The sequence below is a fragment of the Amphiura filiformis genome, chromosome 8 (genome assembly GCF_039555335.1).
Source record: "Amphiura filiformis chromosome 8, Afil_fr2py, whole genome shotgun sequence".
Classification (NCBI taxonomy): Eukaryota; Metazoa; Echinodermata; class Ophiuroidea; order Amphilepidida; family Amphiuridae; genus Amphiura; species Amphiura filiformis.
The window spans coordinates 25,191,891-25,219,431 of NC_092635.1; the positions used below are offsets into that span (position 1 = coordinate 25,191,891).

Consider the following 27,541-nt stretch of genomic DNA (forward strand, 5'->3'; position numbering starts at 1 on the left):
TCATCTTATCCGAAAAAATTTACAAATTCCGAAATCCTTCCGACAAATACTAATTCATACCTTCTATAATAATAAGATGGTCTATATGCTGCATGCTGGGATAGCAATGGCTGCGCCCATGGTGAAAGAAAAGTAGTGTCAAAAAGCTTAGAAATTTATGTAAGCTTAAGTGACCAACGAGTTGTCTTCAGTTTTTCTGCTTACTTTTGTCCATGTCGTGAAGTGTTGGAGATAACATAATGACAAGATTTGCGAGAGGAGGACCTGCGAACAAGAAAAAACCAAGTGATGCTTCATCTTGGCAGGAATTGAAGAAATCTGTTCCGAGTCCGAACTCTTCCAGGAGCTCGTCAGGATATGGAAAGAATAGGACTACATCGGGAAGGCATGCACAAGACAACGGTGAACACCGTCTCAAATCAAAACCCAAGTTTAAGAAGAAGATGGGCAAAACCGAAGTTAAACTTTCTGCAAAAGAAAAACCCAGTCCCAGAACTTCCAATTCTGAATTTGGTAGCCAAAATTCAAAGTCACTGATAGAAGAACTTGAGGAAATGGATAGACAACAAATGATAGAGATAGGTGAAAAAGAATTAAATCACAAGGGGAGATCTCAAAGTATAGAAGATGAAGAAGCACAAAACAAGGGTACTGCTAGAAGTGGGAAAATGGACAAGAAAGACCGACGAAGAGAGGAGAGAAGGTTGAAACGACAGAATACAAAATTAAACAAAATGGTTTGTTGAATCTCTCCTATATAGATTCTATGATAACTATCATAATTTTAAAAATCCAATAAAGATATAATTTTCATTTGTGAAATTTGTGAAATCATGTTTATATTTGAAAATCAAATATTGTTGTACACTTCCTCAATTTTACCATTCACACCATGACCATGTGATATACACTTAAATGTTTAGTTTTAAAATGGTATTTTGCCATACAGTAATTATTTTTTATGACTTGATTTGATTTTTATTCATATATCACTGTTCTTATTTATTTGACTTTGTACTTTCAATCATATGCACAACAGTTCTATATAATTATCAAGTGAAGTGATATTGCTGCCAGTTTAAGGTGTACCATTTTAATGTAGGCCAATAGTACCAATACATGTACATCATTTACATGTAGAACAAATAATTTTGTATCAGGGCAGGTAACTGTTCAAAAGTAAATTAAAAAATACTGCAGTTTTAATTGTTTAATGATTGGACAAAAACTAAACAGAACTGAACTGAACTAAGAAGCAAGAAGTGAACTGATTCTTAACAGGCTGTTAGGGGTGTACAAAGGGACTGTAGCTAAAATAATATTTAGTTTCTCGACCCTGAGAGCTCAATCGGCACGCAATAACAATTGCGTCAAGCGTACCACACAGGCTTTTGGGTAGTGCTGCATTTCCTGTACATCTATGTGCTTGTAGTGATCGCGATATTGTGTCATTCCACTAAACTTGCGACATTTACACACTGCACACAGTACGTTTATACTCTCAGGATCGAGAAATTAATATTTTCGGTATAGTCAGAATTGGGACAGTTTGTTTACAAAATTTACTATGTGCATTAATTAATTAATTAATTATTCCAATTAATACAGAATGAAAACAGAATTAAAAAAGAAAAAGAAACTTCCTGAATTTAAGGTGGTACTACACCCCTTGATAAATTTGTGACTATTTTTGCATTTTTCTCAAAAACTAAAACACTGGTAACAAAAGTTATGTATATTATAGGGGATAGGAATCCAGTTACTAACTTACTACACTGAAATTTCAGTGACTCAAGACAACTATTTATTGATCTAATATTGGGATTTTTGAGAAAAATGCAAAATAGGCACAAAATTGGCCAGGGGTGTAGTACCACCTAAGTTAAAGGAGGTTGTAATGTTTTATGTTTGAAAAAATGGGTTGTATTTTAATTTTGTAAATTGTATTTTTTATAATTTCAGGTTTGCTATCATTGTCGAGAAGCTGGTCATGGCGTAGCAGATTGTCCAAGAGCTCTTGCTGATGCTGAACAGGGCACAGGAGTTTGTTACAGGTGTGGGTCTACTGAACACGATTCCAGTCAGTGTACTGCAAGGATTGATCCAAATGAAGGTAAAATTATGGGGACTTAAATACAAACTTGTAATTTCCCAAGGCCAAGGAAATTGAAGTCATGTACATTTAGATTTCATGTTTAGGGGCAAGATACATAGCAATTTTGTCAAATGTTAGAATGCTTGAAATTTTGGGGATTTGTAAACTTTTTTAACTTAAAATAATTACCGATTAATACAGGAAATAAACCTATTCAACATTTCCAAACATACATATAATTACAAGTCTTTCTATGAGGGGTTGAGGACAATCACCACAATGAACTGCAAAATGTATTTTTGTTACAATGTGTGCACTATGGCTAACAGTGGCATAGCCACATTTTTGGACCTTTTCAAAAATTGATTTAATTTCCTTCAAAAATTAAAAGATACAGTTGAATTCCCGTCATCATTTTTTTTTCTTTTCCAAAAATGTATCCTTTCATACATGTCTTTGTTATGGTAAAATTTCATGCCAAACCGATCCTGTGTACATCATTGAAGTTTCCATTTAGTCCCATCACTGACCATTCTATATGTATTTATATGAAACTTCCATTTTTCAGGAGAATTTCCATTTGCTAAATGCTTCATCTGTCAAGAGATGGGCCACCTTTCCAGAAGCTGCCCAGACAACCCAAAAGGTCTTTATCCCATGGGTGGGTGCTGTGAATTCTGTGAGTCAGTAGAACACATGTCATGGAATTGTCCACATAAGAAGACACCCAAAGGTAAACTATTTGTAGAAAGGGGGAAAATAAGAGAAAGAGAGAATGCAAATAAGCATACATTTTTTGTGACAGGGATCATTGTGTACATGTATGATCAAGTTATTCAGGACTCAGGAATCCTGAAATTAAGGGAAGGGGAATCAATATGCCATTCATTAAAAATACTGTAAACAGGGTTGCAGCTAGGACATTTTTAGTGCTGGGTGGTATTTGATGAAAATATTGCATATTTGGCCATTTGTTGTCAAAATTTATCAAATTCTTGACTAATTCAACAAAATTGTGCAGTTTTGGACTTGTGAGTGGTGGGCTCCAATGCCAAAATTGCAGCTGAGTGATGGGCTCCAAAACTGAGTGGTGGGCTCTGCCACCCATCACCACCACTGTAGCTACAACCCTGACAATAAACCCTTATCCTTACACTAACCCTAAACTTTACCCTTACCCTAACCTACATCCTAAGCCCTAATCCTAAAACCTGACTCTAATCCTAACTCTGACTGATCCTAGCCCTAACCTTAACCCTAAAGGGAACAAACCAAAAGTTTGATGATGTCCTGTAAACGAAAGTCCTTTGTTAGGGGGAGGGGTCAAAAAGTCAAGTCTGTTTACATTTAAGAAACTTGTTAAAATATTGGTCAAAGTTGATCTTTTGGGGTTGGAATTTTAAATATTTCACACTTGCGGTCAGCCTCCTAACAAAAGCACTTTCGTTTATAGGATGTCATCAAACCGTTGGTTTGTTCCCCAACGTAAAATGCTCTAAACCCTAACTTAATGATTTGTCAGACTAATGACCATTCTGGGCTGTTCCCATCATTCAATAGCAAACATTATTTTGTACAGTCTCGGGTATATCTGATATAGTGTCCAAAATTTTTGATTTCAACAATTCTTCCCATACCTTTGTACAGAAGCCAAGCGTTGTAAATCGGTGATGAATCCACAGTCCAGTAGCGTATACTCGAACGCAAGGTTACGCGTACGCATGAGCGCGTAAAATTCGGCATGCCTGGAACGTATGCGTAAACATGAACTCTCTTATGTTTGCGGTAGCAGCTAAATATTATCGCTTTATTCTTGAGCTTTATTGCTGATATCAACAGAGAAATACCGCGATGTTTTTGTAAGGTTGAGTGGCAATGACAAACAGACATTCCGAATGAAACAATCATGTGGATTAGACTTAGCTTGTTTCGTTGTTGAAAGGGATTCAATCATGTTTCGCCGTTGTTCATCACCGATTAACAACTCGCGTCCGGCGTGTCTGCCCTTGGTAAACCACTCAGACGACGCGGACGCATCGTTGTTAATCGGTGGTGAACAACGGTGAAACATGATTGAATCCCTAAATCAGTATTTCAATTTAATATCCGTATATATTTATTATATTTTTTAATTTTTATGTGTTGTTGATACAGGTATGAAGGAGGTTACTGTGGCAACATACAGCAACACATCTCATCAAAGTGCTGATGCCGAGATGTTTGAAGCACCAAGACGAGCAGTGCCAGTCAAGAAAAAACAACCTAAAATTGTCAAATTCTGATTTCACACAGTCATAACTTATAATACCAATGCAGAATTAGGTTGTGCTATCACTATACATGAAGATATGTGGTTTCAGACCTAGGTTTGTATCCAAACAGCCCAGATGTAACTTATGGTCACTTCAGAATCTATTAAAGATATAGCGATGTGTACAAAACCAATATATTTTTAGATCATTAATAGATTATGTAGTGAACACAAGTTACAAATTGGTCCCTTTTGGATACAAAATTGTAATTTTGGATGATTTTTTCCAAATTTATTTAAAATCAACTGCGAATGATTTCAGCACATGGCTAAGTCCAGGGACTCTCCAAATCCAAATCGTGGTGGAGCCAAAATCGTGTATTCTTAGCAGGCCTAATCCAATTTCAAAAATGTAACAAGAAAATGGTTTTTGGTGTTCTCTTAATCCAATGATGTATGTATTTATGTCAAAAAATGAATAAATAAAATTGATTGTACTAGTACAATTAGCATAAATGCAGTGTTTTATTTCTATCTATTTTTTATCATCATTGGTTTAGAATTAGGGTGTAAATTAAACAAAAGGTTGGTCTAGATAATGGGCACTTTTTCATAATTTCCTCAAAATCTGTAAAAGGTCAACATTTTCTAGAATGTGACAAATTTACATTTCATAATAATTTCTCAGTCTACAAAATAAGTATAATTTAAATTTGGTGTATTTTTGGGGTGTGTTTTGGAGTCATAGCTGCTCATCTCCACCCAAACCAAAATTGAGAATTTGTGTGTCAACAATGGGCATTGTGCCATACGAACATGTCCAGTTGGGCCATGCACATTCAACTTTGTTTAAAGCAGACGTTTTATAATAAAAGGAATGTAATAATTTAAAGGAAAAGATCGCATTAGTGTTACATTCACAAAAAGTGAACGTTTTGGTGGGTGCTCACACCACCTGGCACAGGTCTTAGTTCAGCTAAGTAAGACCTTTAAAAGTGTAATACGTATAATGAGTAATGATGGGATAATGAGGTAATCAAATTACTTTTTGACAAGCTGAAATGTTTTGTGCTTCATGTCATCAAGTACTTTATACTAAACACCTCAAAAGAAATAAGTCCCCCTCTGAACATGTCGTCATAACATCGTAAGGTTTCGTTTTGTACCAACGAAACTAACTTTGAAATAATTATATGACTGTTTACTAAGTGCTGTGTGAAAATGAGAGATTTCCATGACTTCAGGGCCGAATGAGCCTAAATTAAAGACAAAAAGTGCCCTTTCCAAAAGTCACAAAGTAGGCCTATGCTTGTTAACTGCAAGGCGATTGGGACAAGGAATGGAACTGACCATCTTACAACTCACTGTGCTGAACTCTGCACCAAGGGGATTTGCATGGCTGAATGATCAAGAATCAATACACATTACAGTAAATGTTCACTTGGTGAGGATTTTAAACTGCACTCAAACGCATGGGGTTTTCCATAGGTAACAAGCCATGAATCAACTTTTGTGACAAGCATAGGCCTACTTTGTGACTTTTGAAAAGGGCAGTTTTGCCTTCAATTTAGGCTCATTCAGCCCTGAAGTCATGGAAATCTCTCATTTTCACACAGTACTTAGTAAACAGTCATATAATTATTTCAAAGTTAGTTTTGTTGGTACAAAATGAAACCTTACGATGTTATGACGACATGTTCAGAGGGGGACTTATTTCTTTTGAGGTGTTTATTAAGGCTATACTGGATGTCCTCTGGAACTTTGAGGGTGGGATGCAGGTATCAGAACTGGGGATGAACCCCTTCTCTTTTCGAATAGCTCTGACACTTACTATGCACAGGCTTAACTCTTCTGGGGAAGCAAGTTGGCACAGGGGTTGTTCCCTCGCCTCACACCAATGATTCCCAGGTTCAATCCCCAGCCGCTCCCAAGGACTGTACAAATGTATGTGCACTTGGTTAATCCTGATCCATACTCGCCCTCACTGGTTTCTCCAGGATCTCCAGTTTTGACCCGCTTTTGTCAATGCCAAGATTCTTTTCTACAAACAAAATCCTCAATAATAGGGAACATGGTGGTCACACCACGGCCAACTTGTGTTCTTGGGCAAGGTATTTTTATTCTGATTGCTTCACTCCACCCAGGTGTTAGGGGCAGTCATACCGGCGCTGTTGTTGACAGCTACATATAATATCTCAGTGGCGGCAGAATAAATTTGAAGCGCTTTAAACAAATTGAAAAGGCGCTATAATAAGGCCACAAAATATTAGGGTCGGTCGGTGGAAGACCTAAACAATCTTTTTTGTTGGGGCTAATGCTGACATTTATTTAATACAAAAGATGACAAGAACCAAGAATAAGAGGGAGGAAAATAGTGCTTTTATTCATTTCATTAAGTATATATTACTATACAACATTTTTTATTAAAAGTGTATATTACAATACGTAAAAAAAGGTAACCAAGGCAATATGGATCAAATCACTGATTTAGAATAAATCACTAGTAGAATGCATGTCTCAAGATTCAATCGGTCCTATTTTTTGACACTCTTCTGTTTGTTTTTTGACTACCTCACAACAAACTTCCCCATCTTCTTATTCTAATGATTGACTGGTCACATCGGAGGTTGCGATTGTACCATATACTTTGTTGTACAATCAAAACCTTACTTTCTGACCTATGTGCTATTCCAGTTGAAATCCTTACACCCCATATGGAAGACATGACCTTAATCTCCCACACATGGAGTGTGAATTTCAAATGCAGTTACCTGAATGGGTGACTCCATTTGAAATTCACAATCCCTGTGTGGGAGATTAAGCTCATGTCTACCATGTGGGTGTATGGATTTCAACTGGAATAGCCAATTTATCATAAAAATAAGATCAGGCTGTTTTTTGTTAGGTGGGTAGTCAAAAATCACAAGGTTTTGAACAACCATTGCCAATGGCATATGCTATACTCCCTGGGCTACACTCTTCAGACTTTCACTGTCAACATTTTTGTAGAAAAAAAAGATCCAAGCATAGCAAGTTCTGATTGCCATTACATTCACTCAAGTGGTCATCCTAATATTTGTAAATATGAAAATGAATGGAATTAAAAAACAAGAAAACCTATGCTTGTATCATACTATGCAATCACAAGGAGCGTAACAGTTTTATGACATATTTCCTTTGCTTGATTGGAAAAGTGAAAATAAGAACTGTTCAAACATAACCAAAGTTGCACTTGTTTGTTAATCTTGGACTGCACATCATCATATTACCAACAATGCAATTTGATTCTGAGACTGTGAAAGGGCTTACAGCTGATGTGAACAAAGGAAGCTCATCTCCCTCACAGGTGTATCCTTCATGCAAGTATAAAACAAATTACCCTATTGTTATGACTTCATTGAGGGATTAGACAGCCTTATTCCGTAAGCTATATAATCCCTGCCTTTGACTTGAGTATGCTAACATGTAATACCACCCCCCTATATTTTCACCCTTGTCAAAGGAAGCTTTTGGTGGTTGGCATATACACAAATATTACCTGTGGTTGGCATCCATAAATAGTAACGTAATGGTTGAAATGTGTGAAAAAAAACATCTTTTAATTTGTGAATTCTATCACTCACACATTAATTCCACAACATTTTCAGAATAATTTATACTCATTTGTCAGGAAGATTTTGCCACAAAATAATTCAAATTTCAATCATTTTCCCACAGCTAAATCAGAAAGTGTGAGCCACGTAAGCTCAAGTCACACTAGGAATCAGTCTCTTCCATGCATTTGCATGACATGTATGCTACATCTGGTTAAAGGTATAGCCTGGCACAAGCATCATTCGGGTGGTAGACACCAGGGGTGTAGCCAGGGGAAGACAAGGGGGGGGGGGGCAAACTGCCACCCACAGAAATTTTTCAGGGAGAAAATGGGGACGGCAAAGAGTAAAGTGTCCTTAAGAACGGCTGGGGATTGAACTCAGGACTCAGTGATGCGAGGGAACAAAGTGGCTTTGCCCTCTCACACTGAAATCCTGGCTACACTACTGGTAGAAATGATTAACAATTGTTGGTTGATGGTAAAAAAATTGAATTGAATGGCAACCAGCCAATGAACTGTCTAGAAATATGTTCAAGTGGTATATTAATGTATCCTATAGGTAAACACTTGTGTGGGACATATTCCACTAGATAATTCTTATTATCAATGATATGCTCCATAAAATAACAGACAATTTAATAACAATAGGTATTTACAAGTGATTAAGTACGAGGTGTATCACACCTTTAAACATTATAATGTAATGTATCATAGGCAGAGTGCAAAGACCATCACAAGTGCAGAAGAATGTAATAGCTGCCATTTGCAATATTGCAATAAAATGTACTTTTGATCAATAACACACAATCTTGGGTTAGCTTAGTGGTCATCAGGAAAGTAAAACAGAACATCAACAATTTACAATGAGGTTGATTGTGCTGCAAACATGTGTTTTACATAAGGCAGCTATTACATTATTCTGCACTTACTTGTCTTGTACACTGACCATGGTATGTAAACAATTAGCTAACATGATTTATATCCTTGTTATAACTAATTTGGTCAAATAACATGTTGTAACATGTTGAATTTTTAAGATTACATTTAATAACCTTTCAGTTAGTGAGATGTCTTAACAAATATTTAAAATACTGGGTATACCAGTAAATGTGGACCCATCAGATGTTTTGAAGACTTTACGAATTGTTACAGCTCACATAATACACGGCACTAGGTGAACATGTCCGTCATGTCGACTGCTCAGTGCCAGAAGTGGGTAAGTGCAATATGTGCCCTGTGAACATTTGGCATGGTAGCTACACATGGCAGCTTTGAACTTACCCACTTCTGGCACTGAGCAGTTGATGTACGAGTATATATATGAACGCAGTACGTGAATGAGTGATGTCAATTTGGTGTTATTCATCAAGGGCACTGGTTAGCATCACATGACATTGTATGTTTACGTACTGCGTTCACACTCGTTCACCTAGTGTTGTCTAATGTCTTCTAAGCTGTCTTAATACTTTATAGTAAATGATACCATAAACTTGTGTGCATCATTCCTAAATTAATTTTGGCAAACATTATGAAATCAAACCTGATTAAACAGTTAATTGAAAATCTATATGATTTTGTCTTGGCCTTAACCATTTTACTTGGCTTACTTGTTAGAATCATGGCAAGATCAGATATTCCCTGCTTACTAAGCATATTGTGGAAGTGGAGAATATTGATTTTCACTTTTCATGTGCAACACAAATACCACAAAAGTAAAAAAAACAAAAACACATGAATATGTTCTTTTATGCATAGGTCCATGTATGAAAAGTAAGAGTGTACAAAGTGGTTCCAAATCAGTATGAACAATTACATGCATGAGCATTGCCACTTTCAAAGTACAATGTGCACTGACCATCACATCAAAACATGAGTTGCCTCTGAAAATAGCCTATTCCAGTTGAAATCCACATTCCTCCTATAGAGGACCTGCATGCTTTTATTGATTGGCTCCATGAAGGTTTTGAACTGGTGTCCTTCACCGTAATCATGGCGCAGTGCAGTCCATTCAATATAATGTTGTCATCAACCCATTTGACCGTATTGCATTTATTATGTGTGTGAGACGAACTGTCACGGTAGATTGCAATCATACTTTTGTTGAATGTATTTGAGAAGTCCACCATATTTACAGTATGATACATCATATGCACAACCTGTATTGATGACATGACCCCAATGTCCCAAAAAGGGGTGTAAATTTCAAATGCAGGTCACCCATTCAGGTAATCCCTTTTAGAAATTCACACACCCTGTGGAAGATTAAGGTCATCTCATGTCTTCCATAAGGGGTGTATGGATTTTAACTGGCATAGCCCAATGTGCATTCAGATATGTTAATCATTTGCTTTCACATCGATGTCAGCTACAGAGTAAAATTAAATTCCTTGACTAAGTCGCGACTATTACTGGTAGTCGCGACTATGACTATTGAAAACCAAATGTCAAGTTAAAAGCGCCAGATATCCGCACCAAAACCAACCAAATACTTAAATATAAACTGTGAAAATGTGATAAAAATGTTAGTCATTACCTTACCAATAGTAACACTATACAAACAAGTAATCATAATGTCCATAAATCATCATTAAATTGGTCTTGTTGACTTGGTATTGTAAATTTGCACCATACTTTCACCCGATTTTTTGGTCCAATTCTGACCACAGATAGTCGCAACTATATGCTGGCGAAGTTACGTAATAAATCGGATTAACTACCATAGCAATAGGTGAAAACAATTTTGAACATATTGTGCTGCACTACAAGCAGGTTGAACTAATCACCTGTGGATGTCTGCAATCATAGATTGAATACAATACTGGTCTTTTCAAAGATACTAATCTTACAGGTGCAAGTGATCAGCACGATATGGTTCAATGCAGAGGTACCGCGTGAAAGTATCAGTGCAGTGCGGTATATTCAAAAATTGTTTTCACCTATTGCTATGGTAGTTAATCCGATTATTACGTAACTTCGCCAGCGTATAGTTGTAGTTGTGATTTTTTCCTGTTGACTAGGAAAAAGTCATAGTCGCCCAACTCTACTTATTGTTTACTTAATTTTTTTTACAATTATCTTTCAATATATGCATGGTTCCCACAACTGCTGTGTTTAAATGTGTTGGGTGACATAATTATGATTGATCATACATGGCTTTGTGTAAAATAACAAACAAAAAATAAGCAAATAAATCAAAGCACCGTAAGAGTTGTGTTTGTCTTCTTGTCGTTATTTGACAACTAATTTGAAGAAAGTTGTCACCCAATACAATTTTCATTGAATATTAATAAACACTACTTCCCATGTACCATCAAATTTTTATAGAAACAAATATTTGATGTTCTAGGCATACTGGCTTGAGCTTAAAAGCATATCGTACCTGTTTTGTCAAAACCTTGTGATTTTTTACTGCCTTATGAAAAACCACTCCGCCCTCTATATCCAATGATTACGTGGTCACATAAGGTTCTGATTGTACCATGCATAGACACTGCTGTATAATCAAAACCACACATATGACCAAAATAAGATTTTTTCACAAGGCAGTCAAAAATCACATACAAGATTAAGCTTTTGACAGAGCAGTGGCATTATGCTTTTTTGTCTCTAGTAACATTAGAATAGTTCTGGTTCTTATATCGGACTATTCCAGTTGAAATCCATACACCTCCTATACACCAATCCGAGAAGCGTTTACTTTATTTGGCCCTCTATTGACGGAAATACAGATGTACCAGAGCGGGAGATTTAACTCGTAATTCAATATCATGATTGTGTATTGAATATCACTGTTGTGTACAATTCCCAGGTACAATTCTGTATAGCACACAATAAATAATGGATGGAATCCCTGACCTGGGGACACCACAGTTTTAAATCGAGGACACCGCGGTAATGGTAAAGTCGGATAGCTGTATGTGGAAGACATGACCTTAATCTTCCACACAGAAAGTGTAGGTTTTAAAAGGAGTCACCCATTCAGGTAACCACAATTGAATTGGTCTTCAATTTTGCAAATGCAAGACTCCATACTACTAGAGATGATCAGGCTGATAGGCTTTGCCTATTTGGGACATAATAACAATCAAGATTCCGATAGCTATCCAAAACCATACCCACAACCGTATGATACAACATAGCCATCAACAACCTACAAAACAGTTTTAAACAACGATTCTATAATCAGTGAATTGACAACAAAATGAACTAGCAGTAACTTTCACCATAAATGAGTATAGATCAAATGAGCATTCAAAAATTGTAAACAAAAAGTGACACAAATGTCATCACATTTTGGCCCCATGTGCACTACTGTCTTTCTTACAGTGCCCTTGATTGGTCATACAAGTAACCAATCAAAATAGAGCTTTTAGGTCTCTCAGTATAATATAGCCCTCTTCCGATTGGACAGTAGTGTCCATAGCATTAAATTTCAAAAGAATAACATTCTTGATAAGTGATAACCAAAATATATGTTGCTAGGCTGTACCTGTATTGTTTGTACCCAGTCCTATTTCAATAAGTATCACATCACTATGCTTTGTTCCACCTCAAGTTTGCTAGTGACGTCAATGCTTTTATGTGGTTGCGCTACAAGCGTGAAGCTTTGCACAATGAAGTTAATGCATGTGATTTAATACTGCAACCTGCGAAATACGCTCCTACGTAATTACCACACTCAAGGTGAAACAAAGTGTAGTGTGACTATGGACTATGAAAATGTATTGTATGTACCATGGGACAGACAATGCTTTTATGGTATACACAATACCTTTTATGGTATACACAATACCTTTCATGGTAAACCTTGTATGCCACCTAGAGCAACTACATAAAGAGCAACTAAGCAAATCAGTCAGGTATTTTGCTTTCATGTTAAGCCTATTAATAAAGTTCATGTTTAACATAGGCTACAGTCTATATATCTACATCGAGTCACAGGCACAAGCTTTGAAGTTCAGCCCGTGCTGCGTTGGCTTAGCATGGTTTCTTGCGTGTACATATGCGGCACATTGATCGCGCGAGTAAAAGTATGTACACGCAACAAGTAACGCTAAGCTAACGCAGAACATGATGAACTTCAAAGCTAGTGCCTGTGACTCAAGGTAGTTATACAGATTATATAATTATCAATCTGTGACTTGAGATACAAACTATTACAACTTGCAGTTTACTCTAATTCCAAACAAAAGGTTGTGGACTACAAGTTTAAATGCTTGGTCCGAAGTGAGGTAAAGTATGACACATGATTATGTATATTAAAAAAATATTATTACGTAGCATACTGTCATCACTGTATGTAATACATTATACTTGGCACAAATCCACATGTTGTTGAAGAGACTGATCATCCCCATCTTTTCTCTGTACATCAAAGGAAATGAATGACGACAAAGAAACTTTGCATGTTTCTTTAAATTTGCATGTTTCTTTAAATGAAACTGATAGGCACCACTTTGTTTTAGGAAGGTTAAAATACATTGTAAACAGTTTGCATTATTTGTAGCCAACAAATGTTATACAAAAATGGTCATCATGATATACCATAAAACTGTTGGATTATACTGTCCATAAATTGCAGAAACTCCAGTAATCTTCAGTATCCCATGTACATGTTATAATCTTGCATTGTTATAGCAAATATGCTTGATAATGAAATAAAAACGCTTGTCTCTATTCCAGCGATTGTTTTGTAAAACAAATAGCTAGGATGTATAAAAAAGTCAATATAATAATATCTTCAAATGTAGTACAATATTTCTCTTCTTACAGCTGCTCAGCTCTGTGTAAGTTTCTTCATATGTTCTTTACTTTGTATAATATGCCATAGTTTTGATCACCTCTATGTATTATATAATTTCCCAGCAGCCATAGCATTGAGAACTGGAAATTTAAGGTATACAGCACTACCAGCTGAGATAATGGGTAGGTTGTTGCCACGGTGATAGTTTATCAAATGACTGACATTGTCAAATTCTTTGTCTTTGGTTCGAACCTGCAGACAGAACAAAGAAGGAATGATTATATTAATAATATCATAAAACAAACATCATAAATGCTACTACAACAACCTGATAAATATATTTTAACAACCAACACCGTTGATGGCATATCATACTAGCAATCACAGCGTACAATTTACAGTTCAACCTCTCTTATCCGCCATGATGGGACCTAGAAGCATTGGCCGGATAAGTGAAAAAATCCGGATAAGTGAATTACATATAATTCTGCATTGAATGTCTGAAGTGCTAACATTGAGATAGCAAGAGGTTACTCAAAATGGGGTAATAACACTGAAATATGGTATTCGAGTTATGTATGCCACATAGTTATGTCCTTCTAAATGCTTCTGTGCATGAAATCAAGTTCTCAAAACATGAAAAACATGTTTTTCTATGAAAATCACATATCCGGATAACAGAGAGATCCATATAAAAGAGGTTCGGATAAGAGAGGTTGGACTGTATAAATGTAGCAACAAAGGTGCCTTCAGATCAACTGCTTACGACTTGACCCTGGGGCTTGCTAGGCTTATTGATTAGATATCATAATTGCTTTTCTAATAAGCGCCAGAAGTAATGTCACAAATTGCCTAGTAGTAGTATTATATCCCTTTAGAGCCTCAAATGTTATTCCTTCTCTGACCCTAAACCCCATGGTATTTTCCCACCAACACTGGGTATTTCATAGATGGCAAAAACACAGATGAGAAAAATCCAGATGAGAAAATGTAGGCATTACAGTAACAACTTTGAACAAAATAATTGTAGTTTTTAATGGTTTTCTTCTGGGTTTTTTTTCTAATGGCACCTTTTCACAAAACCTGATATAACATTGTATTTGTGAATGTTCTCTATCAGTATCATCCAGGTAGATAAACAAAATAAAATGAATTTTAAATCATTTATCTGGACTTACTATTTTATGGTAAGTCCAGACAGATTTAAAATTCATATTAGAATGATATAACACTGATCATTTATAGTATCCTTACCTTTCCAGAAGGGTCCACCAACAAAAGATGTTTGGGTTGGCCATTCTGCATACCACTTAACACATACTGTCCTTTTGATGTTGTACTCTCCCTCACCAAAAAGTCCCCATCTTCTTCAAGGAGTGCCTCCCCTTCTTTCCTTGACATAGGTCCATGGAACCACTCCTCTTCTGTTAATTCTTTGGATTCAGGAGTTGATGGTTGTTGGGGTGGGGGTTTAGCAGGTGGAGGATTTCTTGGTGGTACCGGTCTTGCAGGAGGTGTTCTACTCTGTGGTGCAGATGCTGTTGGATTAAATGGTTCTGATGAAAAAATATATAAAATATTGATATTGTAACTAATGTCAACAATTAAGGGCCCTCTATAAAAGTTGTAGAACCCTTCTAAAATAGGTAAAGGTAAAGGAGGCCTGAGTGGCCATCTCTCTTTCGAAGCAATTGGGCCAGACTCCTCCATGAAATGTTGCTGCTAGGCGATCCCTACATCTCTTCCACAGTGAGTCTGTAACCTTCCCCGTATTGAAGCACCCATTTATACATCTGGGTGGGGTGAGGTACTAGGGTGAAGAGCATTGCCTAAGTGCACAGCATGTAAATACTGTGGTATTGAACCAACAACCTAGAACCATTTTGCGATTATGAGTTTTTGCCCACTGATCCACCATGCCCCAACTATAGTCTATATATATATCTAAGTTCAGCGTGTACTGCGTTAGCTTATCGTGGTTTCTTGCGTGTACATATGCAGCACCTTGATCGCACACGCTGAACTTCAAAGCTAGTGCCAGTGACTCAAGGTAGATATATAGACTATATCTTATGTAACATATATAGATCCCTTCTATCACAGTACAACTACCTGATATCAACCCCACATATCCTCACATGGAGGATGGCAATTTATTTCTCGCATTTACGGCCCTAGCTACTATGGGCTATTTGCAAGGAGATAAGTTTAAGTGACCGCTTATTGGTTCAAATTTCAACCAGCCTAATCATGAAGCTCCCGTGGCCCAGCGGTTAAGGCACAGGTCTCGTAAACCTGAGGTCCTGGGTTCGACTTGTCTCCTTTATTATTTGCGACGGCGAACCTGGTGAAAAATGTTGTTTATTTATATAATTCCCGTCGATCATGCCACTGTTTTTTCCATGCCCACATATCCCTACTGTGCAAAAAATGAACAGACCAATATCTTTTACACATTTTCACATACATATACCCGAAACAAACATACACCCCTCTCCCACACACACAAAACCTTAAAACTTACCCATATCAAATGCATCTGTTTGATTATGCTGGCCTCCATTTTGGGTGTGACCTGCACGCTCTGAAGCTTGTGGTGGCGCTGATGCTTCATGTGGACTTGTACTTAATGGTTGATTGGCTGTAGGAGGCACATTGTACAGGCTTGGTTCAGGTACGGGTTGCCGGTGTGTGGGTGGGACATCATACTGACTGTCATCATAGGAGGGAAGTTTGGGTTCAGAGTATACTTGTGAACCACCAACTGTAGTAGGAAAACAAATGGTAGGTAAAATGTCAACAAATAGTGTATGCTAGATATAATAGTGATACAAAATAACAAATGTGAAACTATCTGATCCTATCACACCAGAGTCGGCATTAATAAAATTGAGATATTGGCACAAATAAGGAGCAAGAAAACAGTAAAAAACATAAGCAAACGGACCTTAAAAGGTCAACTTTGCAACCAAGTATGCCAGGGACTTAGGTAAGCTTATGTACAAGTTAGAAATCACAATAACTCAATTTTCAACATTTCCGACTTGGCGGTCTGCTTGGATCAGATCGTGTCATAAATGTCTTCACCATTTGAACCGTTTTGATCCATAAGTAATGTAGAATTTTTGTTGGTGTTAAACTTCCATTTTTTGGAGCTTTTTGTTTCCATCAAAATTTCATCTCCAAAACATGATATTTAAAAAAAGATCAAATGTTTGACATCATTTTATGCAAAAGTTGATAACAACAAATATTGTACCGAACAAAAAGAAAGCCAACCTATATTTGTTTCATATAGGTGAGCAAAAGACAAATTTATTATGAGAAGCACAGATATAGTTGGTTCATGAATCAAAAATCTTTTGTCTTGGTGTTTTTGTTGGTTTTTTAAATTTTTTGTTTGTTTTATTTCTAAATTAAAATCCTTCTGATCTTGCTAAAACAAGATTCACACTGGTCCAGAGTGACAAATGCAATGAAAATGGTGAACACAGTCATTTCTGTAACAATTTCTGAAATACAAGAGTACTCAAAATGCATCAATTGGCTCCTGTCTCTTATAAAGGTGTGTGACCCAATTAACAGCATTACCCTCTCTCCTTCCACTTTACCCCCATCAAAATGTGGATTTTGGTATCAAGTGAAAGCTCATATTTTTCTCATAATCCCAGTGAACTATTGGGACTAGAATATGTATAATTTAGGGAATACAAATACAAACATGGCAGTTTGAGGGTAACCCCTCTGGAAATCTTGTTTTTTTTACAGGCCACTGTGATACACAATTTTGCTTGTAGCATCCAAATCGCTAGTCTAATTTAACTCAAACCTTGGAATCGGAATGTTTCATTGATGGGCCTCAATGTGAGGTAGAAAACATTGTATATTACAATTGGCCCACCCATCTTTACAAATATAATTCAAAACAATTGTAAAAGATATGGAATACTTCTCTATGATCTTAACTGATTATAAAACACCTGTCTTTGGTTGATGTAATTTTGAAACACCTGCGCAACCAATTGATATTACATTTTGAATTCATCTTTTACACAGTACACACAGCACAATGAGTTAGTTATGGTGAAGCAAAAGATACTAAAGCAAAACAGATTAGTACAGATGCAGAAGTGAACAGCTTATTCCTTATGCCACACATATAGACATAGTAAGTAATTATCACAAGGAAAGTACAGTCATTGTTAAGGAAGCACAACATCAAAATAGCAGATAATTTGATATGTTTTGGGGGCAAAAATGTCTAGATCTAGTTCATCCAAAGAGGTAATATTAAATTCAAGAGTCTTTAATGGTTGGTTTCTTGAAGCATGGCTAGTGGTCAGGCTTCGTAAGCCACCAGGCTTAAGCCCAATTAGTCCTATATACCAGTGCTTACAACTTAACATCATACATCACCTAGAAAGATAACACAATAAAATGTATCCACATTGGTAGGGCTAGCTTACTGGCTTAAACTTGAAGCCGGCCACTAGCCATCAGATCTAAGAGTCTTGTCCAGACATTCAAAGCCTTCCATACTATTCACCTGGTTACATCTCTTCTTATTTTCAACTTGGACTCACAAAACTTCCTATACACTTCAATCTGCATTCAAAGTGCCTCATTCCAAAAAACCAAGATGGAGTTTGTGCCTTTTCAACTAAGGGCACGCCTCCGGAACAAGTTGCCCACCACCATCCGTGGTCAACAAAATATCATCACCTTCAAGAACCAAGACAATGTTTGTGGTACGGAAGTGAGGTAAACCCCAGGTTTCCACTGATACCAAAATCTCTATTTTTATGAATAAAAGTAGGGATGAAGTTGTTGATCAGACTATCCACCTTTAACTTGATTTCCTTTGATGTTGTAGCTATCACAACACAGATCTGCAATAAATGTCATTTAGTTTAGTAAACTCTACATATGTAAAATGGTTGCAACATAGGTCTGCAGTGGATACATTATCACGGATCAGACAATGGATATATGGATCACAAATGTTAACTGAATTTGCTATTGTGCATGTCAGAATTTTGGTTTAAAACTGAGCTTGGGTATATGGTTCTTTGACTGCATAAATAAATGCCCTGCCGAGTAATTTGGTTGCAACGTATAGTTACTTGATTTGATTACCATTTTTGTGTAATTTATTTTCTTTAAATTGTCAGTGATTCAAGGAAAACAGTAAAACACACATCATGCAATTTACTTAGTAGCATTTTATGGAACTGGTTCAAAGGAACAACGAGGGTGCAAACATAACTATTCATTCATGTTCCGGGGCAACATGCAATTAGATCATGAGCTGCATGCATCATCATGCTTTCAATGGTGATGGCCCTGTAACAAGCACTAAAATCAGCAAAATTTGTTGCATGCATGGGGTGCATCATGACAGAAATGTAATAAAAAATCAATCCAATAAACCTTTGCTGGAAGATGAAGGGGAGCTACTTTTAGTACTTCTGCTCCGTCGTGGCGGAATTCGTAAATTGTCATAACCGGCCTCCACAAGCCTCTTCCAATCAGGACCGTTCATATTTTGGTAAAAGTGTATGTCATTGGGTCGTTTGTTGGATACATTACAAGGTGGATTGTCATATAGGGAGGGAGTCCGCCTCTTGACTTGACTGCCGGCCATTTTTCTCTGGGAGTTGCGTGGTTTAAGGGCAGGTGCCTCGTCCGAATCTGACTTGCTACTTTGCTGACTGAGGTTCCGCTTGACTAGAAAGGGAAGAGTATGTATGCGGTGTCATGATCAAGTTGATACAAGGAGTGACTTCAACATAGAACTAAGAAGTATAACACAAAAGTTGGCGGGAACAGGTTGAGGATAAAAACATCAAAACACAAACTGATAATATAACATCATGCTACATTACTATATAAATATTACAGAACTTGAATTCTGTGCAAATTTGTAATTTTACTATTTCAAATTGTGCAAGGTTTGTAAAAATTTGATACTAATGTGCAGATGCTGCTTAAAAATGGTAATAAAGAAACAGGGCAGGGCAGTTAGAAATCATCAGATATGATTTTACAGAGTCAAAAATTAGTAAATTAGAAAGTTACTCAAATCAGATATGAATTGTGAAGGGTTCCATTTATATGATTAAGTATTACAGTAACTAAAGAGTGAAAGCTAGGTAAACGATCTATAAAGCTGAAGAAAAAAAATAAGAAAACACCAATTTGCTTTCTTGTGTATTTGCAAAGTGAAGTTATGCATACAAAAAAACCTTAGCTTTCCCATATGTTATTATAGCATCAAGCATAATGAATCTGCCTAAATATTTAGTGTTATTACTCTTACAATGAAAACAAAAGCTTGTGAAATTAGAAGATTATGAAAATTATGGCAGATATAATTTTCATCTTGATGGAATCTGAATCCAGAAAACAATCTCTTCAGATTGTCAGAACCAATATTCAGTGGGGTATAAAAGTATCGGACCTGCCTAATTTAAACCACTTAACCAGGGTTTGTTAAAAATTAAACAATCTTTTCCGCAAGGGAGTTCATCAGGATTGTCCATAAAACATATATTCCAAAGTTCTTTTATACAAATCCAAACTTCACGTTATGTACCTCAATGCACTTTCTCAGATTGCATGACAAATTCCTGCGTATCTGTTATTGATTTGTGCCATTCTAGTGGAGGAAAACAAACCAGTCATAACCGATCATGTTGCAGAGCAAAACAATGTAATTTTTGGATGGAAGGAGTCACAAAAACAGGAAGAGGAGACAGACAGAAGCCATCTGGATAAGAAAGAGGGGGTAGGCAATACACTGAACAGAGATGAAGGGCACTACTTTCTTCCAGATATATATGACAAAGATTTAACAATAAAACAGCACCATCAACATCAGCTACAACTGGAAGAAGCCATCAATGTACAGGAATTAGTAACTCAGTTTGAAAAAGTGCCAAGAGTTAGCACAAAACTGTCACTGAGGTACGTAACATAAAATCTAGATTTGTATTAAAGAACACTGGTTTAGGACTTCATAAATACTCTTATCCACAAAGTCATATACTGCTTCATGTGTGTCCAATACTTACAGTGACTAAGAGGATTGTCCAGCATCGGTGCTGCCGGTGTGTCATCTAGATCTATTAACCTCCCTACTGGTGGTTGTCTGTTGTTGTTGACTGGTACTGCATTAGCTCTGTTATCGTATACCATTGGTGCGGGTACTGTATTGTCTGCTGGTGGTGCTGAGGGCGGGTACTGATGCCTTTGGTTACTTTTTAATGATTGGTAGCCAGTGTTTTCAGTCTGAAATGCAACAGGGTTTCAATTTCAAGATATTAAAAACAGTTTACCAGAAGTCCTCTATCTGCTAATTTTTTGCCCCGCCAAAGAAATTTGAAAAAGAGACTTTGAAATGAGCGGGGGACATGAGCCCCGATGTATGTCGGGTGTGTGTGTGTGCAAAAAACGCTAACCATTGGCAAAAACAGGTTAACACTTCATTGATTCCTCCTACATGCTTTATTGGATGTCAATGGTACTGGGAAAAATTGACATGCATGTCAACAGGTTTGAGGCCAAAGGTCATCTAGGGGTCATTTGAGGTCATTTTGTAAATATGTGTAAAAACTACTGACTACACTTTAAAAAGTTGGAAGTGGCAGTTTCAGAGAAGAATACATATTTACAACTGGAAGCAGGGTTTCCCGCACCTTGAAGCATTTAAAATTCAAGGACTTTTCAAGGTCCAAAAGCATGATTTTCAAGGACTTATCACAACAGAAAAATCTTGTTATGGGACTCTTCATGCGGCACCTCTCCACTTCCCAAATTTTGTCAAAATTATACTTTGGGTAAAATTCCAATTTTTAAGGACTTTCAAATTATGCAAATTACCAGGAATTTCAAGGCTTTGAAAAGGTGTTTTCAAATTCAAGGACTTTCAAGGACCGTGGAAACCCTTTGGAAGGGTCCTTATGATCAGTGTAATATGTTAATGTCTTTATATCTACTTTCAAATTCAGTTTGCTATGACAGATCTTACTCAAAGGTACCCTGCAGACAGGCCTCAAAGATATTTTAAAATGTCCACTTCCCAGTTGAGCAAGTCCACTTAGAAATCCACTCGCCCGATTTAATATTTTACTTACTGGCATGGCATTACTAGTTGGCATGTACTGTCCTGGTCCAGGAGGAGGGGGCGGTAGTGGTTCTCCTTGGTTTCTACTAGCAGCCAACTTGGCAATATCGTTATAGTAATCAGGGTCGTCGCCCCATGCTGATTCCTCTTCCTCACCAAATATTGGTTCTGCCAATCTGTAAAAAAGGAAAGAGAAGAATTTGGTATTATATAATAGAGGAAGTTAACTGTTATATGATGATAATGCTTCAATAATTTACATCTTTAAAGTCAATCTACTTGAAATGTAATCAGTCAATGGGAATAATAATGGCAACTAATATATGTGACATGATCATCAGATCAGACCACAGTCAGCAATAATGAAATTAAGATATAGATGAATCCAGCAAGCCAAGTCATGGTCAGGATTTGGTCAGCCATTATTGGGTCCCCGCAGCACCAAACTGGTGTTGTGACTGCCCAATTGGGTGGATTAAAGCCGCTTAAAATTAGATGTTTGATTCTTTTGTGTTGTAAACTGTCATCATTCTTTTGTCTACGTGTAACACGGGTGATAGAATGCAGTTTAAAATACCCTCCAAAGTGGCATCATTTCACATTTTAGGTGAGATGGAGCCGACGGGGACCCAGCTATTTCTGCCATTGAGGTGTAGGAATGCGTGAAATTGGATTCGTCTATAGGCAAAATAAAACAAAACACATCAGAAACAAGAACTGTCTTTAAAAAAAGGCAACGCCATGGATAAAGATCATGTTTCATAATTTTGCATTGACAAGTACTTGGAATGCTAGTAATTTTTTGCCCAATTGAGTGGGAAATATAGAAAATCCATAACTCTCCAACTAAGTATGCCAGGGACAAGAAGATTTCAACATCAAGCATAAGTACTCTGGAAGTTAGAAATGGTAATAATTTCCAAAATGTCCAACTTTGGTTGGAATGGATCAGATCATGTCACATATTATACACATATAAAACTCTCTATGAATATTATGTTGAAATATAATCATCAGGTGAAGGATAGAATGTAGCAAGGGAAATGGAGTCATCAATTTTTCACCGAGTGATTATATTTCTACCATTACAGATATATAAGAAATATTTGTTTCATATCACTCATTAATAAATTCTCTAACTTTTCAAGAATATTTTACACTCATTTGTCAACATCAAGTTTTGCCATAACACAACACATATTTCCAATAATTTACCAACAAACTAAATCAGAAAGTACAAGAAGCAACGTAAACACAAGTTTCTTCCTTGCACATACACGCTATGTATACTACTCCCCATTCCAGAAAAATACAGCACTAATTTTTGGGGATTAAAAAAATATTATCAAGATCTGCCAAATGAAACAAAATTCAATCCTAATCATTCATTTAGTCCTAACTGGAGGTAAAAGAAAAAGTTCACTATTTTACTAATTCATTACATGTATTGCACAGTATTATGTCCTTGGGATGGTAAAAACTATCTAACGGCACACTGGTTGATGGCAACATTATTGAATGTTAATCAACCAATGAACTGAGTAGAATTTATGTACGAGTGATATGTTACAAATTCTTAAAGTGCTTTAAATTTAACAACAAAAATGACAACAATTCAATAAAAAAAGGTAATTCAGTATAGGAACTTTAGCTTAATCTGGAAACGTTTGCTAATTTCCTCTTCTGATCTCGCCCCCTCCTCATCAAGCCAAAGGGGAAAGGGCTCTTCCTACTTCATAATTTCAATTTCAAATTATGAATCTAAAAAGTTTTTTTGGAATAGTACTTGAAATATCCTCAAAATTTAAATGATTTTTGTAAATTGTTATGAATGATATAGCATTCTAGCTGAATTTTTTACCAAATCTATTAACTTGAAAGATTGTGTTGTTTTTTTGGTACACATTTTATGACTTGAGCTGCTGCGAGAGTAACATTCATAACCATATTTTACAAGAAGCATGCATGAAGTTTCACCAAAATAGTGGGAGTTGAAGAAGAAATTCAAGTCACTTGACAGAAAAAGTAGGACTCATATAAGTGGTTTGAAAAATATTCTACAAGAGTACCAGGTTTTTATGTGGCTCAAAGCAAAAGCTTGCTGGTAGAAGTCTTGCATTAAGCTGCACAAGTTGATGCAATTAGCTTGATATTGAACAGAGAGGAAATTAATGCAGAAAATGACTCCATATGTGCCTGCTTGGTCCTGTGAGGAGCTGCAAAAACAGGAAGTCTTGTTCAACCAGGTTCCAGGTGTATACAGTCCCTTTCACTATAACCTTGATCATATTTTGTGAAATTGAACCCTATCCAATGCAGATGACAAATTTCAAATTTTCTTTAAAAATTCAAAAATTTCAGAATTTTCATTTGCATGACCATATTTGGAATCATGATGAAAATGCATTAAAATGAGTACAAGACTAGTATTGGTTCAGTGGTTCTTAAGATAGCTCTTGATATTTAGAGAATATCTTAAAAACTTGGGACTTTTTATGTTGAAGGCTATGGCCAGCATGCAAGCATTAACTAACTGTCATTTCAGTTGTATGGCAATGTTGCGCTGATAATGCATGCTAAGTGCTACATAATATGCAAATCTTTGTAACACTCAAGACAAAACAAAACAAAACAAGATGGTAGATTGACCATAGCTTTATGAGTCTGTTCTCTATGGATCTAATATCTTTATAATGCCATCCTTTGCAATATCATAATCTGGACCAAGTTTTGTTCACTACAATATATATTTTTGTAAAATGCAACAGTGATGGATTTAAGCCTGGACATTTTTGCACAAATATTTTGAAGGTGTTTTGCAAAGATATTTCTTGCAAAAATATTTGGATGCAAAGTATCTGAGAATTAAAAAAACCCAAAACCATGATTGTGTACTATTCTGATTCTACCGCAGCAGGTTACACATGACAGTGCTTCTGTAGACAGGACCAAGCAAGCATTGATACATGGATATGTTCTGAAATATGACACATAATTCACAGCAATACTACAAACAAGTGATTGGTACAGGTAGTCAGGTACATGTCATGTTATCTGTGATGACACAAGAAAGGGGTCTCCAAGCTAGTACAAGCCACAAACCCTGGGTCACAAGCTCAACATCAGTATCACACTACCCAAGAGTAAGTGGAAAACATGTGACACATTATTAACTAGAGCGGTTCTCGACTTGCGCGGTTCTCGACGCAAAGCGTCGGCCGCAATGCCTCCACCTTGACGCGTATCATTTTAACTGGTGCAATTTCACTAGGAACTGGCCATCTCTAGATGACAGTGTAGGTTTTTAGAAAAAGTGTAACAAATGAAAGATCCTTGACCCATTTTGTCTCATGCCCATATGACAGTTTTAAGTTATTTGACCTCAGATGACCCCTGGGTGACCCCTGATGACCCCGAAAAGACCATCCAAAGATTTGACTCTAAATGTTGATTGTACCCACCAAGTTTCATGCCCATATGACAGTTTTAAGTTATTTGACCTCCGATGACCCCTGGGTGACCCCGGATGACCCCCAAAAGACCGTCCAAAAATTTGACTCTAAATGTTTACAGTACCCACCAAGTTTCATGCCCATACGACAGTTTTAAGCTATTTGACCTCAGATGACCCCTGGGTGACCCCGGATGACCCCAAAATGACCCTCAAAAATTTGGTTCTAAATGTTTACAGTACCCACCAAGGTTCATGCCCATATGACAGTTTTAAGTTATTTGACCTCAGATGACCCCTGGGTGACCCCGGATGACCCCAAAATGACCCTCAAAAAATTTGGTTCTAAATGTTTACAGTACCCACCAAGTTTCATGCCCATACAACGTTTTTTGCCAATTTGACCTCAGATGACCCCTAGATGACCTTGGGTGACCTTGAACCACTAACCAAACCTACTGGAATTTGAAGACCGCCAATGACCATCCCTCCACCAAATTGCATCACTGTACATCTTATCAGTTCCGAGATATTGCACCCAAGCTCGGACGGACGGACAGACGGACGGACAACCAGGAAATATAATACCTCGGTGGAGGCATAAAAAGAGGTTACAACAAGTGCAACTTTCAGATGAGGTCACCTTCTAAAAAAATAGTTGGAAACCCCTGACATAAGAACATTATTTACATAACAGTGAGATGACCATAGATCCTAATGTACTACTGATATCATATATGTGACACGATCTGGTCCATGGGGACCAAAGGCGGCAAATTTGAAACTGAGATAAAGGTAATAATATGGAGTAAAAAACAATGAAATACATAAGAAAATGGGCATCATAAAACTTCATAACTTTAGAACCAAGTATGCTAGACCTTTGGTGTTTTCAGTAAATGATAGCCTATTGTATGTATAATGTAATAATTACAGTAACTCAATTTTCAAAATTCCTCATTTGGCCCCCATGGACCAGATCGTGTCACATATCATTCAATATGCCAAGTGTAGCTTGCCTTAAAACCAAAGCAACACATGCTTTACATGTTTATTACTTTTTACTGTTTAAAAATATCAGAACTAAATTACATCTAAGGATTGGACTAATTATGTATAGAATTTAATTTCCCCCCCCATCTCATTCCCAACTACAAGTACAACTGTAATCCCCATCCCTACACACAACAGTTGGCAGCTATGTACATGAAATGTTCTGGAAGAAAGCAGATGAAAGTTTGTTGTATTAACTATTACAGATATGATGTTATTATGTACAATATTCTGTTTTACAACACAGCAAGAATGCTCAAATATATTCTGTCCTTCTTTGAGTCAGGATTCCAGTACATAGTTCATATTGAGTGGTTAGTGCATGGAAATAGTAGATAAGAAGGCCTACTATTTCCATGGTTAGTGCAAGGCAGCCCTTGCTATTGCAGATCTAGTGCCTGCTTGTGCTAATCCCTCAATATACTGCAGGTATTAAGTACATTGCACACTCTGGTTTTAATGGGCATAGATCATGACCTGCAAAACATTTATCTCCCCAGCTGCACTGAAATTTTATCATCACTGGCTCAAAGAAAGAATAAAACAAAGCATAATAATAGCTATTCTACTTTATACAGGAGCGGATCCAGGTTTTGAAAGGGGGTACACCATTTTTTTCTGGCTTGTTTTCCTCAGCCAAATTTTACAGCAATACACATCTATTAGCCATCCCCTCTCTTATTAGTCATGAAATTGTCCAACTACAATTATGCAGTTCGTAATTAAGGTAGCCCCACACATACAAAAATTAGGGGTTATTTTTAGAAGCCCCCCTCCCCTCCCCCGGATCCACCCCTGACTTAATGTCTATTTGATATTTGTTATTTGATGGCATAATTAATATTCCTCTTCCATAAATTGGAAACTATATGTACATCTACAATCATTTACTCACACTGAACCCATTTGATTGTGATTTGACCATTGGAATCTGAAAAAATATTTCCACATAAATCATAACAAAAATTTGCTGTAATGCAGGTATCACTATCCTGTTTTATACAAAATTGACATTTTGTATTTTTATGTTTGACAGACTATGACTGAAAAAAATCACAAATGTTAGGATCTCAACATGCTCATCTGTAATTACAAAGTTCTTTAACCCCTATATGTTTATACACTCACAAGAATGAGTTGGGTACAAAAACTCATCCCCCACAAGTTGAGGTTTGGAGCTATAATTATTAAATGAGGATTAATGAACCATGCCATTGGAAATGAGACC

General features: G+C 36.7%; 2 protein-coding genes across 7 annotated transcripts in view; one reads left to right on the plus strand and one right to left on the minus strand.

Moving 5' to 3' along the window:
- The first annotated feature begins 91 nt into the window (after positions 1–91).
- LOC140158844 (zinc finger CCHC domain-containing protein 9-like) lies at positions 92–4,701 on the plus strand. Its single transcript, XM_072182092.1, has 4 exons — positions 92–737; positions 1,963–2,113; positions 2,664–2,828; positions 4,250–4,701. The coding sequence occupies exons 1-4, from the start codon at positions 240–242 to the stop codon at positions 4,375–4,377; spliced, it is 942 nt and encodes a 313-aa protein (XP_072038193.1). The 5' UTR covers positions 92–239; the 3' UTR covers positions 4,378–4,701.
- A 2,002-nt stretch (positions 4,702–6,703) lies between these two features.
- LOC140158845 (SHC-transforming protein 1-like) overlaps positions 6,704–27,541 on the minus strand; it is a 77,087-nt gene continuing 56,249 nt past the window's right edge. For 4 of the 6 annotated variants that reach the window (XM_072182097.1, XM_072182093.1, XM_072182096.1 and 1 more), the window contains 6 exons: positions 21,820–21,985; positions 20,758–20,974; positions 19,115–19,411; positions 16,209–16,448; positions 14,939–15,240; positions 6,704–13,936 (listed from right to left, as the gene is read on the minus strand). In XM_072182097.1, the coding sequence (XP_072038198.1) occupies positions 13,784–13,936; positions 14,939–15,240; positions 16,209–16,448; positions 19,115–19,411; positions 20,758–20,974; positions 21,820–21,985 (1,375 nt within the window). In that variant the 3' untranslated portion in view covers positions 6,704–13,783. Of the gene's footprint in view, positions 13,937–14,938; positions 15,241–16,208; positions 16,449–19,114; positions 19,412–20,757; positions 20,975–21,819; positions 21,986–27,208; positions 27,245–27,541 lie in introns of all 6 variants that reach the window. The other 2 variants (XM_072182094.1, XM_072182098.1) reach the window with 2 other exon arrangements.